The following is a 17,909-nucleotide window of genomic DNA, read 5'->3' on the forward strand; positions in this document are numbered from 1 at the left end:
TGCGCGTGAATTGATGCGTGCAATCGATTTATCGTTAGTAATTATTAATTGTTGGAAAAAATTTTAAAGCTTTCGTTTCATTGTAGTATTTTCAAAATAATCAAAGTTAATTCAAATTGTGTTAAAAAAATAAATATAAGTATGGATGAAGGTACAAACATTGAAAAAAATGCTAATGAAATAATCAAAATTCAAATTACTTAAAATAACCGTAAATATAAATAGTTTTCAACCAATTATTATGTATACCACTTTATTTACACATTAATGAGGTTATTACTTATCACTAACTCTATTAATATTTTTTTTTCAACACTGAACTTAGCGCAACCTGCTGGTGCGTTTCACGTTCCAAAGCATCAGCATCACATCAGCATAATTCGGCATTGTGCGCCACTGAGTCGCATTATGCTCTGTATTTGGAAAACAGCCATTATCAATAATCGATGTATTTTAGAGGAGAGCTCTCAGCTCATCACTATCACAAAAAATGTCAAAATCGTCTGCCATTTGCCAAATGTCAATTGAAGTTGAAGAAAGAAAACATGATGTATTTTATTGTTTACATGCCGCATCAAAAATTTTAAAATGTTCGTTTTATCAGAAATGAAAGATGTTATCCGGGTTACTCCGGATCATTTCCACCAAAGTTTACCAGAATCTATAACAACTTTATTGAATAGAAAATTAGCAAATAAGGTATGTAAAGCTGCCATAACCTCTTTCATTATTTTTATTTTCAATTTCATGCTTATTATCTTTATAACCAATTTCAGGTAGTATTAAATATAGGATTATGTATAGCACTATTTGATATAACACATATTGGACACTCATACATATTTCCAGGAGATGGATCTTCTCATACAGAAGTTAAGTTTAGGTATATCGTGTTTAGACCCATAGTTGAAGAAATTCTAATAGGAAAAATTAGGAGTTGTAGCAGGGAAGGAGTTCATGGTGTGTAAGTTTCTATATCAGAAAAAATATCTTGAAATTTTTTGTTTAATTTTATGGCAAAGATTTTGTTAGTAAACAAGAAACAGATTACAACCAGATTTAGTACATATAATAAAATTAATTATATTTAACTGAATAAATGTTGATTTCAGTAACAATGGGATTCTTTGATGACATTTTAATACCAGTAAATGCACTTCAGCATCCATCTAGATTTGATGAAACAGATCAAGCTTGGGTTTGGGAATATCCTAAAGAAGATGGAGAGAAACATGACTTATTCATGGATTCAGGTAAAAATACTTTGACATTTGTGAAACTTATTGAAAAGTTTTGGTAAGCTATCTTTAAATTTACCCAAAACAAGACGTCATAAACATTAATATAAATTTACACATATTTTATGATTTCAGGTGAATCAATAAGGTTTAGAGTGACAAGTGAAGCCTTTGAAGAAAGTTTACCAAACGGGCCGCCAGGCTCTGAATGTGCAGTACAAACCACGGCGCCATATAGACTAATTGGAGGAATTAACGAACCTGGCCTTGGCTTGCTTACCTGGTGGGAAGCTCCAGAACAAGATGATGGTGATGATAATGAGGAAGAACAAGAAAATGATTAATAAAGTACTTAATCTTTATCTGTTGGTTTTATTTTTAACAAATAATTTATTATTTTATAAGAAAAAGTACAACTATAGTTTCAGTCACTATGATATATAATATTATTAGTTGAAGGGAATCCTGAAGCAAGGCTAAAGAAAACACAATGGCACTTGCTACAATACGATTTATTACATTTTTTATAACATATAATACATGTAAGTATACCTTCATAAATAGACAACAATGATTACAATATACTCAATTCAAAAACTAATATAGTTATACAGTCAAAATGATCAGCAAATTTTGCTAATAATAACAATTTCGTAGACACCAAATACATAATAATCATAAAGTATAACAACAGCCATTTCATATCACATGCAATTCACAATTTGTCTGATGCATGATTTAAAGTTTTCAATTGTGTCTATTATGGAACCCATGTGCTACTTATTTTAAAACTAAGCAGTGATGCAAAAAAACCATTAAAAAATAAAGATGCAGTGCTTTCATGAGTTCTACAGAGATCACTTGTGCTTATACACCTATGTCAACATAAAAACATAACAATTTATAAGTAAGAAACTTATGAAATGTGATAATACATAAAACTTTCAACTGTCTTTATCAGCGAAAATCCTGGAAAGGCAATAAATTTTCACAATATCATAATATATTCCCTTTTCATGAATACAGTAAAAAAATAGTAAATTAATAAAAAAATACTTCCTTTCAGCACCAAGAGCTTTGTTTTCATTTTAACATTGTATCAGTCTCCTTAAGTTTTCAATTAATCATAGTTTGTGACATTAAAGTTTTTATAAAAATAAATAAAATTAAATTATTATTAATTTAATATTATCACGTCTAATCAAATCGTATTCTAGAACTTACAAAGAAATAAGTTTACATTGTATTTTTTTACACTTGAACTAAAAACATTGAAGGGTAGGTAAGGTACCACAATTCATAATCTATAATATAAATTAATAAATTAAATTATAATTACATAAATTGGTTTCAGAACCCGTTCCATTTCATTAACTAAGTAGCAACTAAGGAGAACTGTGCAACATTTCTGTACTTCACTAATTAAGGAAATTTTTTTGATACAGAAAATTTTTACAACAATGTCCTTTAGACAGATCTTATAATCAACACTAAGAATTTAAATTTTATTTAAAGTGGTCATAATGACGTAAAGACCTTAAATGCCTTATATTATAAGGCTTATAACAATCCTTTTACCCTTCCAACGCTTGTCGAGCCCACTGACTTAAAACTTAATAAAAATGACAAATTTAAAGTGAGGTATTAATTTTGATATGAAAGACATTGTCAAAGAATTTTAAAGGTACAAGTCCGAGACGGGCCGCAGACCGCAAACTGCAACCGCAAACTGCAAGCGACACCACTTGTTTCTATGAACATCTATGAAATTGATTCCTAGCGCGGCAACACTGCTGCCTGCAGACGCAACGCGCAGCGTGCGGCCGCGGCGCGCAGCGACCGCAGACTGCAGTATGCAAATGCCACCTGCGCGGAAGTGACAAACTATCTTTGTCTTTTTTGTTTATATCATTTAGACACGGTTCTGTGCATTGTGCAGCCACGGCATGCAGCCGCAGTTGGAATAGCGACCGCAGGCAGCATTGCGGTAACCGCAGCCGGTAGCCACAGTGTCGCCTGCGGTTGCAGTCTGCGGCCCGTCTCGGACTTGTACCTTTAGATTAATTTTACAAGTACTACAGGTAAATTAGCTTGGAGAAATTTTTGCATATGTAGTGGTGTGTATATAAAGGTACAAGTCCGAGACGGGCCGCAGACCGCAAACTGCAACAGCAAACTGCAAGCGACAGCACTTGTTTCTATGAACATCTATGAAATTGATTCCAAGCGCGGCAACACTGCTGCCTGCAGACGCAACGCGCAGCGTGCGGCCGCGGCGCGAAGCGACCGCAGACTGCAGTATGCAAATGCCAATTATTGCCATGGCAACTATTTGTTTATTTATATTTTAATTGGTGAATCCTTGTGACTTTTGCGTTCTGTGCATTGTGCAGCCACGGCATGCAGCCGCAGTTGGAATAGCGACCGCAGGCAGCATTGCGGTAACCGCAGCCGGTAGCCACAGTGTCGCCTGCGATTGCGGTCTGCGGCCCGTCTCGGACTTGTACCTTAACTCAGATTTTAGAGCGCGTTTCCACTATATCGTTCTGGCCTATACAAAAATGTTTCGATATCCTAACATTACTATTTAATTTTATACTTATTCCTAGCAACACTTTTGTTTTCAATAAAAACAAGTTTTTATTTGAAAGAAAATGGTTTTAACTTTATAAAAAAAAATATTATATCATTCAATTTCACGTCCTTGAGCAAACGACAAGGCGACTACCGTGAAACAATAAAATAACGTGTCCATAATAATTTGTTTCATAATTAATATTTGACCATAATAATTACGAAACAAAACAAATAAATAAATCGTCACTTGATAGTGGAAAGTGGAAACACGCACAAAACCAGAATAAACCAGTTTCTGTCCGCAGGTGCCACGTGCAGTCGTTTGGTACCGTTAGAACATAAAGCACACATTTCATTCAAAAATTATAATTATTACGTATAGACCGGGAGATATTGACACAAAATTTCGAGTCATTTGTAACAGGATGGCGGTTCTACAGGGGTCTTAGTACGCAATGACAAAAAGAAAAACGATGGTGTGAACACTGGTACCGGCGGCTTAGTCGCGTGGGCACTGGGCGTTAGTCGAACTCGTCGGAAAAATAGCGAAAGTCAAACGATTTGAAACACAAAAATTTTAGAATTTACCGATAGCCCATAAAAAAGAAGAAGCGGTAGTGTCATGCCATACTTTTCCGGTGTGACTTACAGCCCGCCATACCGACGCGAATGTGTTAAAAAAAAAACAATTCAACCATTTGTACCAGGCTAACTTTTGCACAGGTTACCATCGTCGTGCAGCTATTTACGAAAATCGCCATGCCAAAAACAGTCGCCATGAAAAAAAAAATTTGCAGATTTTCGGCGGTATGGCGACCATTTGGAATCGTCCGAAAAGTATGGCAAAGTCCCGATTTTGTTATAATATTTGTTGAAGTGTTTAATTTGTGTGTAAGTGTTATAACTTATAACTTTATATTGTTAATTCAAAATGGCTCCAGTGTTAAAACATGGTCGAGGCAAGCCTTTGACTTCTCAAACTAAAGAATTAAACTTTAAATGTCGTTTCTTTTTCAGGTTAGTAAATTTTTCATTTTAGTAACATTGTTAATGTAAAAGTTATACGTATGTTAACTGTGCAAATATTAAAATAAAGTCTCATCTTTTTCATAGGAGAAACACATATAGTTTAATTTAGAATCCCTTATATATATAAAATAAAAACTAAAAATAAAATGTTGTTTTATTTTATTTGCTGACCATACACTACTACAAACGCAAAAATTTCTCCAAGCTAATTTACCTGTAAAGTGTTTCATAAAGCTTATAAAAATATTGAATATGTTTGAAAAATAATAAAATAATATATCTACCCACCTGATTACTACATGTGCACAAAAACAACTTATGAAGCGAAAAATCAGTTTTTGTAAATACAAAATAGGCGGCGCTTAAAAAATCTTAACTATCTTAAACGATAATACGAATTGCATGCATTTTATTCAGTTAAGTTTTTATTATACCTACTGCTTCTTTGTCTAATTAAAGGAAATCTTTAACTTCCTACATTGGTACGGTGGTTTTCAAACCTTCTTACTATGCAATATACTGGTTTAGCCACAAAAAAAAAAACCTTCATCAAACACATTTCATTATTTGCTCAAACAAAACATTATTAACCTTGCTTGTGGAAAGCAAATTTTTGTTGACTTATTCATAAGAGCTATGATGATGTTATTATTCTATTACATTTTTGTAGACTGATGAAGGCCTCAAATTGTACCAATAGTTTTATATTGTATATGGATAATATTGTAAGGTCGAATTATTTTATAAACTTATAAAGAAATCAATCAACACAACTAGATATACGATTTCGAGACAAAATCGACTAGATACTGATAAAAATTTATTATTCTATTACGAGTTTGTCCATAAGATTCAATAATATACAATTTTAATTCATAACTAAATTGTTCATGAGAAGCTAATTCGCTGTTCAATCTAATAATGAGCAAAGCTTTTGAATTATATCTACGTATTTACTAGTCTCGATTATATTAAATAAGTATTTGAACTATCACGGAATACAATGTAACTATATCACGATTCATTAGTAGTAAAGGTGCAATTTCAATTAAATATGAATATTTTAATTCAAATAGATATAAATAATTTGAATATAACAAGAAATACAATATATCATACCAACTAATAAAAAGGCAAATGTTCTTTTATGTAATGGCAAGATCGGCTTTAAAACTATGCACGCATACCATAAAATATAATACCTATGAATACCTATGAATCTTTTACTTCAGTTAAAATTTACAAAACCCAGATAAAGCACCAAAAATACATTGTTGATTTTATTCCTAGAATATTTTCCCACAAATAATGTTTTAAATTTTGGTACTCATATCGGTTTTTGTACAACAATTCAAGAAAATAAACAGTTCATGAATAACTATTATTTCAATTCATTCTGTTAACAAAAACTACAACCGAACTATTTATTATTAATTATCCGCTTGTATTGTTAAAAAAACAAACGAACTTGGAACTATTAAAGGGTTACTATGACTACGGACTAACAACGCCTGGTCGTTTGGTTTCAGCGCTATCTATTATCCAAATTTAAAACGACGGCGTCATTTGGTAACAGCGACATCTATTATCTAAATTTTCAATGCCGGGGTCGTTTGGTTACAGCGCCATCTATTACCTCTTGCGGGAACTACGCGAAGGTGTACAACAGCGGCGAGTTGGTGAAGTGGTGCGCGTTGTTTATGTGCGATATGAGGCGTCCGTCGAGTAAATGTCTGCCATAGGTTACCGCGTGCTGTTCGTCGGTCGCGAGGCCGCACGATATCAGCCAGCGGACGAGGCAAGAGCCGCGGAACACGCCGCGGTATGTGCGCATGCGCCACCTGAACAATATATTATTTTTTAACATATACATATTTTGATGTACCTAATTTATATATAAGCGTACTATAGGCATCAAGTTGCCAAAAAATGAGCAAGTGGCATTATATAAAACATTCGTTAAAATAACACCTTGTTTCGTGGCAGTAAAATTAGAAAACTCTGCCTAATAGGTGTGTAGGCAGAGTTTTGCTTCGGACAATTTATAAGCGTTCATAGTAGAATTTTGGTTTTGAATAAATATCTTATTGCTCTAAATACAATACTCTTTTTAGGAATGAAACTCCTTCTTCATTGCATTACGTACCTGGTATCTTTGGCAATAGCATCCTTACAACGTTCGAGATGGTGAGTGATGAATTGGTCGCAAACATGCCTTGTTTCAAAGCTTAGCTCTTCTACCGGCGGTAAAACAACTATATCAGCACCGTGCCTATAAAATACATGTAATGAGAGTTTCATACAAAATTTGTCTATGTGAAAAGATATACAGTGGTGGACGTTTAATTAGAAACACGTAAAACAATGAAGTAGTCATCAAATTCATTTGACATTTGTGTATGATAACGTATAAGAGATTAAGCACTATTTCATATGTAATAGAACACCCGTTTATCTAGCTTTATAAGAAATTGCTTAATTTTAATCAAACGTTAGCTTAAATTAATAAAATTAAACAACTTTAAGTGAAGTCTAATTTCCGAGTACATTCAGTCTGGACAACAAATTAGAAACAGCATGGTTCGAGTGTTCCAAAGTCAAAACCTGTTGCAATGCCGCCAATATTTTTTTCTTATACAAATATTTGCACCGTTTTTTAAACATTCTATTTAAAAGTTTCTGAAAATTAATTATATTGCAATAAAAATGAGTAAAAGTAAGATTTGTGGCCCATCAACAAGAAAAATACTCTTAAGTTTACATTTTGACAAAAGCTGGAGTTACAGGAAAATTGCAAATCATTTAGAGTGTTCAATAAAAAGATATTCAATGTTATAGTCTATTTCAAAAAGCATGGTACTTCTGATCAAGTGCCTAGAAAAGCTCGACCATGAAAAATCACTGCTCACTAGGATAGGCAAATGATTCTTTTGGCAAAGATGGATCTATTTAAAAGCTCAAATTCTGTTATAAAATTAGTTTTTTCCGAAGATGAACCACGCCATGTGTCGATGAGATCGATTTGCAGGTGGTAAGTCGAGGTAAAATTGTTTGTGAGACGCCAGGAAAGTACAGCTTCTTATTAGGCAGTACAGGGAACGACGATTTGCATTTACTAAGAAATATTGCTTGTGGACAATCCGCCAGTGAAAAAGTTTTATTTTGGGACGAAACAAATTAATTTAATCAATTCTGATGGCAAAGGATTCGCGCGTCGTCCAGTTAACCATACCTTAGATAATAAATCAACAGCTAAGCATGGCGGAGGAAACATTATAGTATGGGGTTATTTTTATAACAATATAATCTTTATAGACAACAACGACTTTACAACGTCGTGGCTTAGATTGTATGAGATTGTCACACGTTTGCAAAAACATATTTCCTAATAGAATTGGAACCCTTAAATGGATCCATCTTTGCAAGAAGAATAATTTGCCTATCCTCGCGAGCAGTAGTTTTTCATGGTCGAGCTTTTCTAGGCACTTAATCAGAAGTACCATGCTCTTTGAAATAAACCATAGCATAGAATATCTTTTTATCAAACACTCTAAATGATTTGCAATTTTCGTGTAACTCCAGTTTTTGTCAAAATGTAAACATAAAATTATTTTTCTTGTTGATGGGTCACAAATCTTACTTTTATCCATTTTTGCTGCAAAGTTAATTAATTTTCAGAAACTTTTAGATAGAATGGTTAAAAATGGCACAAATATTTGTAGAAGAAAAAAATATTAACGACATTTTAATAGGTTTTGACTTTAGAACACTCGTAACATGCTGTTTCTAATTTGTTGTCCAGACTGAAAATACTCGGAAATCAGACTGTACTTAAGTTGTTTCATTTTATTAATTTAAGCTAACGTTTGATTAAAATTAAGCAATTTCTTATAAAACTAGATAAACGGGTGTTCTATTACATATGAAATAGTGTTTAATCTCTAATACGTAAATACACAAATGTTAAATAAACTTGATGACTACTTCATTGTGTTACTGTTTCTAATTAAACGTCCACCACTGTATATGACAGTATTCTACCCTTTAAAAAGAGAATCGTTTTTTCTAGGTTTTCAAATTGAAAGTAAAAAATATATAATAAATAATTTGGGAAATGTTTCTTGCTTACAATTGGAGCCTAAATACTTTATCAATAATTTTGAATTTCACTCTTGAATCTTCTTCTATTTTGAATATCTCTTGTAAACGGGACTGCAATAAATTCGCGAAAATGTTCATTTTCCAGACAAAACTTACCATTTCTTTTTGAAAAATCTAACCGCAGGTATAAAAATCTCCTCAGTGTCGAGTCCAAAGAGTACGAACATGATCAGCGCTTGTCCGTAAACTGCGGCCGTATCGAGGAATTGTATCTCGATGAACACGCCCGATTCGTCTTTACGCATCACGCGCCAGCTTGTAAATGTTACTCCCTGAAATACAAAAATACATAATGGTGAATTAAATTTTTTACTGAATTTTATATTAATTTACATTCATAAAGTGATCAATTATACGCATAGACAAGCATTCATTGGCTAAATCAAGACAAGTAGGAAAAAATATTATATTTCGGATACATTAATTGACAAAAAAATATATATCTTAAAAATAATTTTTCTTCCTTTAATAAAATGTGTATTGCAAATTGATAAGAAAAAGATGTAACTGCAAATGCCCAATGAGCTAGCGGCTTGCTCCAGTTCATTCAGGTTTGCAACTGGCGTCAGAACTACAACTTTTATCGATTTGATTCATATAATTCATAATTCTTGATTTACGAATAATGATGTTGAATAAAGTCAAGTAACTTACGATAAACATCATAAGACTGTATATAATGATGAGCACGGTGTGTTTGAGTAGCTGCGCCCCGCGGCCCCGGCTCTGTTCAGGCGGCACAAGCCCCAACGAGCTAGCAGCTTGCTCCAGTTCGTTCAAGTATTGGCAACTAGCGCCAGTACTGCAAGTCTTGTGGGACGGACACGCGCAATCTCTGCTGGAAATTTTCATGATTACTAAAATTTATATTCTTAATTCCTTACTATCCTTAACCTTTACTAGTACTTTTCCTCCCCGTTAACAAAAAAAATTACCAGACCTTCCTTAAAATTATAAGTGTGAAATTGTCTTTAGGTATAAGGTTGCTAGAAAGGGATATAAGCTACTGTGTACCGCGCTAAAACCTCTAATTTGTAAACATAAAAAAGTAAATAGTTTAACTTACTTATTGTTGGTGACAAGATCTTCAATATCCTGCCCTTGGTTCACACTGACATTACCATTTTCACAATTGGGATCATTAGTACAGCAGTTGGGGTTTTTGCTGGGCGATGGTGAAGCAGTTATCGCTCCATAACAACCTATAAATAATAATTTTATTACAATAAACTTTGTATTACATTTTCGTACAAATGTATATAGCAGAAAACATGATATTTGTGAGCAACAAGCCGATAGATGAATGTGAATTGTTGAATAGTATTCATTGTTTTTATCAATACGTAAGTAGTCATTTATTTATTACAATAATGACAATAATGGAAAATGAAAATGAAAGAAGAATGATTATAAAAATAAGATCTTCGGCGAAAAAATTCTTCGAGATGATGTCTTTATTTCTAATGATATTAAGAACAAGCTGGATGATAATTTACAGACCGAATATAAAATACCTTGATCTTCCATGCCTGAATATGCATAACATAGATATAATTAATAAGTTATAACTTATATAGAAGCCAAGAGAAACATAGTTAAAATGGGCTCCACACATTTATTCATTAAAAGACTTAAAATTCTTATGAATTAGTATGTGATAAAAATAGAATGCCATCTCCTTGTTACTGAATATTGAAGATGTTATTGAAATATTTACTTTCCAAGTAATGCAAGTACATTGTCGGAAATGAGAAAAAAGACCTCATAATATTTTGATTTGCATCAGAATTAATACAACGGCTGTTTTATAATGCTATCTGTGACCCATTTAATATTTTCTACGAGACAAATAACTTTAGTTAAGTTTTTATTTCGCAACAATATAGAATCGTTCTGTCGTGAACCCAAATCAAAAAAATTGCACCTATGTGTTTTATAATACACATTGTTATTTATTAAAATAATTATAAAAAAAGTCAAAAACTCACCATAGGTGGACAAGGATTGCGTGTTCGACGTGGGCTCAGCGTTATCCACAAGGCTCGATGACTCATTGGGTGATACCTCCGGCGACTCGGAGGAGAGGCTCGCGAACTGAGCGCTGCGGCGACGGAACCTCACGTACAAGATGAGGCAGCCCGTGCTCACTGGAAGGGGAAAGTTCTAGAATACTCTATGTGCATACAAGAGTGGAAGGGAAAGCTTCTAGAACGTACTGGAATAGAAGAACTCGACAATGCGTGGGATTGGTGGGGATGTTCGAGAACATTCTGTGATTTAAAGAACTTTTGTACTTAATGCATTACAGGTTACTAAAAAAAATCCTTGTAAAGTCAGCGTACGGAATTTTTTCATGTACAAAATCGTTCTGAGTGGTGTAGTTATGCTTATTTGAGTACAAATGAATAATAAAAATAGGTAAAAAAGTATAGCCCAATGATGTGAATTAATTATGTCGTCCATGCGTCCGTTTTTAAAGGACTTCAAAAAAAGGAGGAGGTTTTCAATTCAGCCGGTATATTGGTAACTTTGAACTTGAAATATCTTTAATTATTGTAGCTTTTAACTTGACGTAAATTCTTTAAATTGCATATCACAATCGTAGACAGTTGATAATTGCAATCACGTTATTGTCACAAAATTCCTTTTTTTTTTATAAAACCATACCCGTTAAACAGAAGAACAGCACGCTAAGTCGGATCGCGTCACAGGCGTCCGCGTTGATGCCGCTGCCGGGCTGCTTGGTGAGCACCAGCGCCGCCACCATCACTGCGGGAGCGCCCCACGCCACGAACGCCAGTACCGGCCAGAGAGTTACCACGAAACACGGCCCGCGGCTCTGGACACATGCACATTGTAGAATATATAATCTAACAAGTCAAAAGTCAATATTGTACAATTCAAGCATGCTCGTTTCGTAACAATAAAGACAAGAGGTATTAAGAGGTATATGCTGATTGCGGTCTGAGTGAAAATGAGATCAATTGTTTTTACGGAGTTCTGTTGTTTCGTTATTTTTACGTAATCAGCGTATGCAGAACATAATTTCCATTGAAAATAGTCGGTATATAAAATAGGACATCCTGTATTGTTTGAGGAAATTTTGAACTGAACAAAAATTTTAACTTTGAACAAAAATTGGTCTAATCTATTTGATGTACATTGTTGATAAAATAAATTTGACATCACTTACCCTTGTCTCGTTTCGATATTAATTAAATAACTGATAACATGATTAAACGAAACATTGAATTTGTGCTGTCAATGTACTGTATATCAATTATGTTCATTATCAAGAACATACCAAACATAATACATATATTGAAGTTGTCATATATTTTATAAAAGTTTGGTTAATCGTTAGCATTGAATGAGAATTTAAAGAAAGGTTCATAAATATGCATCTCTGCAAAAACAAAGGCACTATATCAATATTTATCACATAAATTTATATTTCACCTGTAAATTCACTTCTACTCTGACTTGTATGATCGAAAACATCTATGAAAAAACAATACTAAAAAGTAAACTTAATTAATTAATTGTTATTAACATAACTTACCTCTAGCATAAATAAGCCAACGGATAACATTGAAGTCCACAACAGACAGGAATAAACGCTAAACATTTGTAGAGATTGCTGGATGGTAGTGCTCAATGATGGAGTGAACGTGTTAAGAGGGCCACCCCATATTACGCTTATAGCAAGGAGTATCTGAAAAAAATTATAAAATAGAAATGACTGTTACTAGTCTTTAAATTCAATTATATTTCAGAATAGTTCCTTTCAAAAAAATTTGCTATCTCCAGTATTTTAAATACTTTTCCTCTAGATCCCATAGAAAATTTCCGCCCTTTAAATTTTCAGCACTAACATCTCTACCGATTCCTCTGGAATAATTACCTGCGTTAAATTCAAGCAAAGTGTCAATCTATGTGGCATTCTCTTAAACTTTTTGGTAACAGTGAATACAAGAAGCACCCACAATGCAGCAATCAGTGCTATTATTGAGAGATCGAAGCCGAATTGTTTGATCTGGTCCGCATAGTCATTGTTTATGGATATCATCTCGGCCGATAAGAAGGTTATTGGCGCTGATAAAAACGTACAAATAACCATTGACGAAGCCATCTAAAAGAAAAAGAAAAGTATATTTATCACTCTTGTAGTTATGTGGGGTTTTCAATTTATTATGACAAACTCAGGTTGAGATTTACTAAACAATAATTGGCAGGATATTCTTTATTAAGAATTAATTAGCTTGTTTTTACATGACTGCCAGTTAGGGTTACATTTTGGTCATATTTTGTATGCATGCAATATTCTTTATTACATAATACCTACTTAAATGTATTCAAATTTGATGAACGGATTTTAACAATTAAAAAACCATACGATAAACAAGATTAAAAAAGTCTGTTTAAAACTACAATATAGGTATATTACTACGATATAAAAAACACTGTTATTATCTATACTAATTTCGCAAAGCAAATTATTGTCTCCAAGTAGCCTGTAAATATACCATAAAATTTTGCGTGTTTTTTTTTACACATCTTTTTTTGTACTTATTGATATGCTCTCAATGATTTGAGCCCATTTAAAATCATACATCTCTCAAGCAGCTATATTGGGTTACATTGGAGAAAAGTATCAATACTCAATCGAAGAAAATCGTTTTGATTGAATAAGTTTTGTTACGGTCGAACTAAGACACGGATTCAAATCCCGTCAACTATTTAATACATTTTGGCCATATTTATTTCAAATACAGTTTGTATAGGTAGGTACTTAACGTTTAATCTAGACTAAGGTCAATGATAATCATTGGTACTTATAAAAAAGTAAGTCAACAAAGCAGAGGCCAAATGTTTTTTCATCTTTTTATTTGACGTATTTTTTAAATTAGTGTGAACAGTAAAATAATATAACGTAGGTTCTAATTAATGCAAGTGGGATTCAATCCAAATAATATTGGATACAGAAAAAATATTGCATATTAATTAACTAGGCGGATGTATATCATTAGCATGTAATTGAAAAACTGGTCGACTCAAGATAAAGAGTTTAGAATGTGATCAAGGTCATTATAAACAAGATATACCTACGTGAATAAAAAACTTGTGTAATTGTCCATTGACATACCTATTGATAGAGCAATTTATGTAACATTTTTTTTATTATATTGTGTGACTATATATGTAACTTATTCATTAAAAACGGCGATCGTATATATATATATTAAATTTTGCACAGAGATAGATTAGCACATAGGGTACTTTTTATCCGGATAAGACGCGAATGCCGGAAGGTGGGAAGGGGGCTGAAATTTGCTGTTTTACTACATGGTTGAATATTAGCATATTTTTTGGTAGTTTAATCTGTGAATGTACCAAGTTCTAGGTCTTATAAAATGTAATTTAGGAAATTGTAGTTTTCTTAATAATAAATTTCCAATTATCACTGTGGATGATGGATATGCTTAAATTGTTTATTTACTAATTAATACAATTAACATTTAACAAAAAGCAAAATGACAAAACAGATTAGCCTCACGTCAATGTCTCTAATTATTATCATAAATATTAAAAAAAAATATCTCAACAATACTTACCAAATCAATTTCCAATTGGTACAAATTTGAGAAAACAAAAACAGCTGGCGCAGTGGGTATAGTGCCATATAAAAATGCGTAAGTTGCAAGTGATTGCGTATCACTTTCATTAGTACCAGCTTGTAAACCACTCACACACTCTCGCATCACTACTGGTAGAATGATTCTGAAATTATTCACGAAAATTTATAGTTGCTTGAAATAAAATATATGAATGAAATTTCATTGAAAGTTAGTAAAGCTGTGATATAGAAATTACTTTCTGTGTCTATTTTTTTTTATTAGGTATTTTATTATAATAGCGACCTCTCTTTACCCATAAATATAGTTTTGTTAAGGACAATAATAAAAGTTATGGAACTTACAACTTCACCATAATTAAAACGCAAGGAAGGACTAGTGCTCCACCCTTCAACCTTGTAATCTGACCAACCATACGTAAGCCCAACAAGAACAGAGCAGCTGCTGAGAAAGATTGTCCAAAAACCTAAAAAAAATAACACGATTATGCATATTTTAAATATTGATTTTTGCTCAATGATGATGCCAAAGATATATTTAATAGAAAAAAATCAAACTTACATCTAATAATCCTTCAATATAGATGGACAGTTTATGCTTAAAGATAATGTTTCCCGCTATACCCAAAACAGTCATCACCAACACTGGATTATACACAATGCCTTTAAAAATTTGTAACAACATCTTTGGTTTACTTATTTCCTTTCGTTGCGCAGGATCTGGAGCTGATCTTTCTATCTCTCTTTGTTTATTAATTTCCATCAAAACAAAAGCAATTGGATTTAAAATTGCCAAGGATATGGGAGCCATTAAATACAAATAGAGAGAATATTCTGGATGTGTTTTTTCATAAATAGCATTTACTGAAAGAATTTTTGAAATAAATTATACTGTTTGACAAAAATGTATAAAACTTTGATAAACACTGATTTCTTTGGATTTATACTTACTTATAGGATAACCTAAAGCAAAATCATTACTTTGTGTGCAGAAAATAGAAAAAATGCCAGCCTGTCCTAAATTAGCAGGTTTTGACACTAAAATCGTAACTATCATGACACCGAAGAAGACAATGCTCTTTGCCAATAATATTGCTATGAGAAAAGTCCAATTAACAGTACTGAAATCTAGACGTGCTAGGGATAAAAATATTAACGATGGAAGTGCAAATGTTCCCACAAATGTTGCAATCCCTTTTGATTCAGATTTCGAAACTAAATTAAGTCTTCCTGCCACATATCTGTGAAAAAATTATGCATGGATATCAATTATATTCCATTACTATATTTATTTACTGTATAAAATAAAATTCAATTAATTTGTCTGTCCTAATGAATGTTAAGATCTTTAAAACTATGCAATCAATTTTGATGTGGATTTTTTTATATATTCAAACTGGTTCTTGAAGAAGGTTTCTAATTGATAATAAAAACTTAAAATTATAGAAGAAACTAAAAAAAATTATGCATGTTTAAATATAAAATTGAAGAATGGCATATAGTTAGTTTACATACCCGCATAAGATAATTGTAAAACACTGAAATAGAGCCGGATACAAATAATCAGTTACTGGATCCATAAGTACTGGAGTTACTGTGTCCATCTTGCACTTTTACTGTTGACAATATAGAATCAATTGGATTAGATCAAATAATGTATATAAAAAATGATGATTTTTATTTAAGGCATAATTATTTCATAACATATTTCAACCATTTCTTTCATTAAAATTCAATTATAAAAATTAATTGTATGTATTTGAAAAAAAAAATCTCCTTTTTAGGGATTGCATCCTTTAATAATATCGAAATCATTAATTTCACGCATAATTTACCAGAATAGTTATAGATATTGTGTATCACCATGGACGTAAATAAACAATGAATGAAATAAACAATGAATGTTCTGTATACCTACATTAAAGTTAAAAAATATAAAATTGTAAACTTATCAGTGAAAGATAGTATTTTAGTACCTTTTATTGTTTTGTAATTTGAAATATAATGAGAATGCACATTCACTTACCTTTTTGTTGAACAAGATTTAAATAATTACACGGTATTACCCTTAAAGTAATTACCGTATTTCTATTTATCGATACAAAATCAATAATGCCTTTTCATGATGAGCAAAACCACAACGAAACATATACCCAAAGAGTATAATGTATAATAGGGCATAGAGAGCCCTCTTGAAGCATATGAAGGCCAACCTATTTGACTTTGACTGGCGACAATGAGCCCTCTGGATTTTGGGGTTAGAACTAATTCCATATACCTACATACATATATACGTTAATATACATAGGTAGTAGGTATATTTTTTTTATCACTACTCTTCTATAAATAACGACGCAATTTAATTTGAATAATCATTTCAGGCAAAAATAATGTGCCTGGAATAAATGCTCACATATTATATTTGCGTCGTTATTGAAATAGGAGAGCGATATTGTTTCAGAGAATACCTACAACTGATTTATTATCATTTATTTTCAACATTTTAGAAATAAGACTAAGATCTAAATGATTACAAAATGGATGGTTTTTAAAGATTTAGGTGATTTAAAAAAAAACTTTTCAGTTGTAATAATTACAAGATAATTAGCTTATATAATGAGTATTTATATTAGTTTCATTATATGAATATAAATACGGAGTCTTTAAAAATGAGATATTTGGAAGTGCTAAATAGGTATAATTCAGTCAAATTTCTTAAAACAAATTGAAGTACTTACTAAGGATAATGAAGAAAACGACAATAAAAGAAATTAGTTCTTTATTTTTTAAATGCTTTCACATATTGTAATATTACATATTTTTAAGTACTTATCTAAAACAAAACTGTCCGTGCACATAATTTACAGTAAAACGTTTTGAAAGCCTGAACGTAGGGCTCGATTCAACGCACTTTCACCACACTTTCACGAGAACTATAAACTTCACACGATTATCAACAAAATGAACTAATTAAGTAATTTTAACGTAAATAAACTTCACCGTTCACGTATAGTCGCCGCCATTTTATGACAGAATTATCAAATACAAATTACAAAAAAAAAGTTAGTCAATGTTACCAATTAATAAATCATATTTAACACTTTTCATGTAAATTAAATAAGACGTTTTCAGTATTTTATTTAGTTAGACGCACTATTTTTTTATGTAAAATATTTTCCTGAATAATTATAGTTCTAGATAAGATAGGTACTGAATTAAAAATCTGAGATTATTGTTCTAATTCATTTAAACTTTGAATAAAGAAAGGT

General features: G+C 32.0%; 2 protein-coding genes across 5 annotated transcripts; one reads left to right on the top strand and one right to left on the bottom strand.

Moving 5' to 3' along the window:
- The first annotated feature begins 498 nt into the window (after positions 1 to 498).
- LOC123694474 (DNA-directed RNA polymerase III subunit RPC8) lies at positions 499 to 1,600 on the top strand. The gene is made up of 4 exons (XM_045639923.1): positions 499 to 699; positions 777 to 960; positions 1,113 to 1,253; positions 1,374 to 1,600. The coding sequence occupies exons 1-4, from the start codon at positions 589 to 591 to the stop codon at positions 1,580 to 1,582; spliced, it is 645 nt and encodes a 214-aa protein (XP_045495879.1). The 5' UTR covers positions 499 to 588; the 3' UTR covers positions 1,583 to 1,600.
- Positions 1,601 to 6,059: 4,459 nt separating this feature from the next.
- On the bottom strand, positions 6,060 to 16,791 carry LOC123694460 (integral membrane protein GPR155). Of its 4 annotated transcripts, none has more exons than XM_045639904.1 (16): positions 16,667 to 16,791; positions 16,156 to 16,256; positions 15,592 to 15,881; positions 15,203 to 15,504; positions 14,986 to 15,107; positions 14,621 to 14,786; positions 12,910 to 13,137; positions 12,568 to 12,720; positions 11,673 to 11,844; positions 10,994 to 11,152; positions 10,520 to 10,534; positions 10,072 to 10,207; positions 9,660 to 9,840; positions 9,102 to 9,277; positions 6,991 to 7,116; positions 6,060 to 6,685 (listed from the first exon to the last, which is right to left on the bottom strand). In XM_045639904.1, exons 2-16 carry the CDS (start codon positions 16,242 to 16,244, stop codon positions 6,493 to 6,495), a joined length of 2,508 nt encoding a protein of 835 aa, XP_045495860.1. In that variant the 5' UTR covers positions 16,245 to 16,256; positions 16,667 to 16,791; the 3' UTR covers positions 6,060 to 6,492. The 4 variants fall into 4 exon arrangements, with proteins under 4 accessions (XP_045495860.1, XP_045495859.1, XP_045495862.1 ...); XM_045639903.1 differs by having other exon boundaries at positions 9,660 to 9,843; XM_045639906.1 differs by lacking the exon at positions 10,520 to 10,534.
- Positions 16,792 to 17,909: the final 1,118 nt, after the last annotated feature.

The sequence above is a fragment of the Colias croceus genome, chromosome 9 (genome assembly GCF_905220415.1).
Source record: "Colias croceus chromosome 9, ilColCroc2.1".
NCBI classification, from domain to species: Eukaryota; Metazoa; Arthropoda; class Insecta; order Lepidoptera; family Pieridae; genus Colias; species Colias croceus.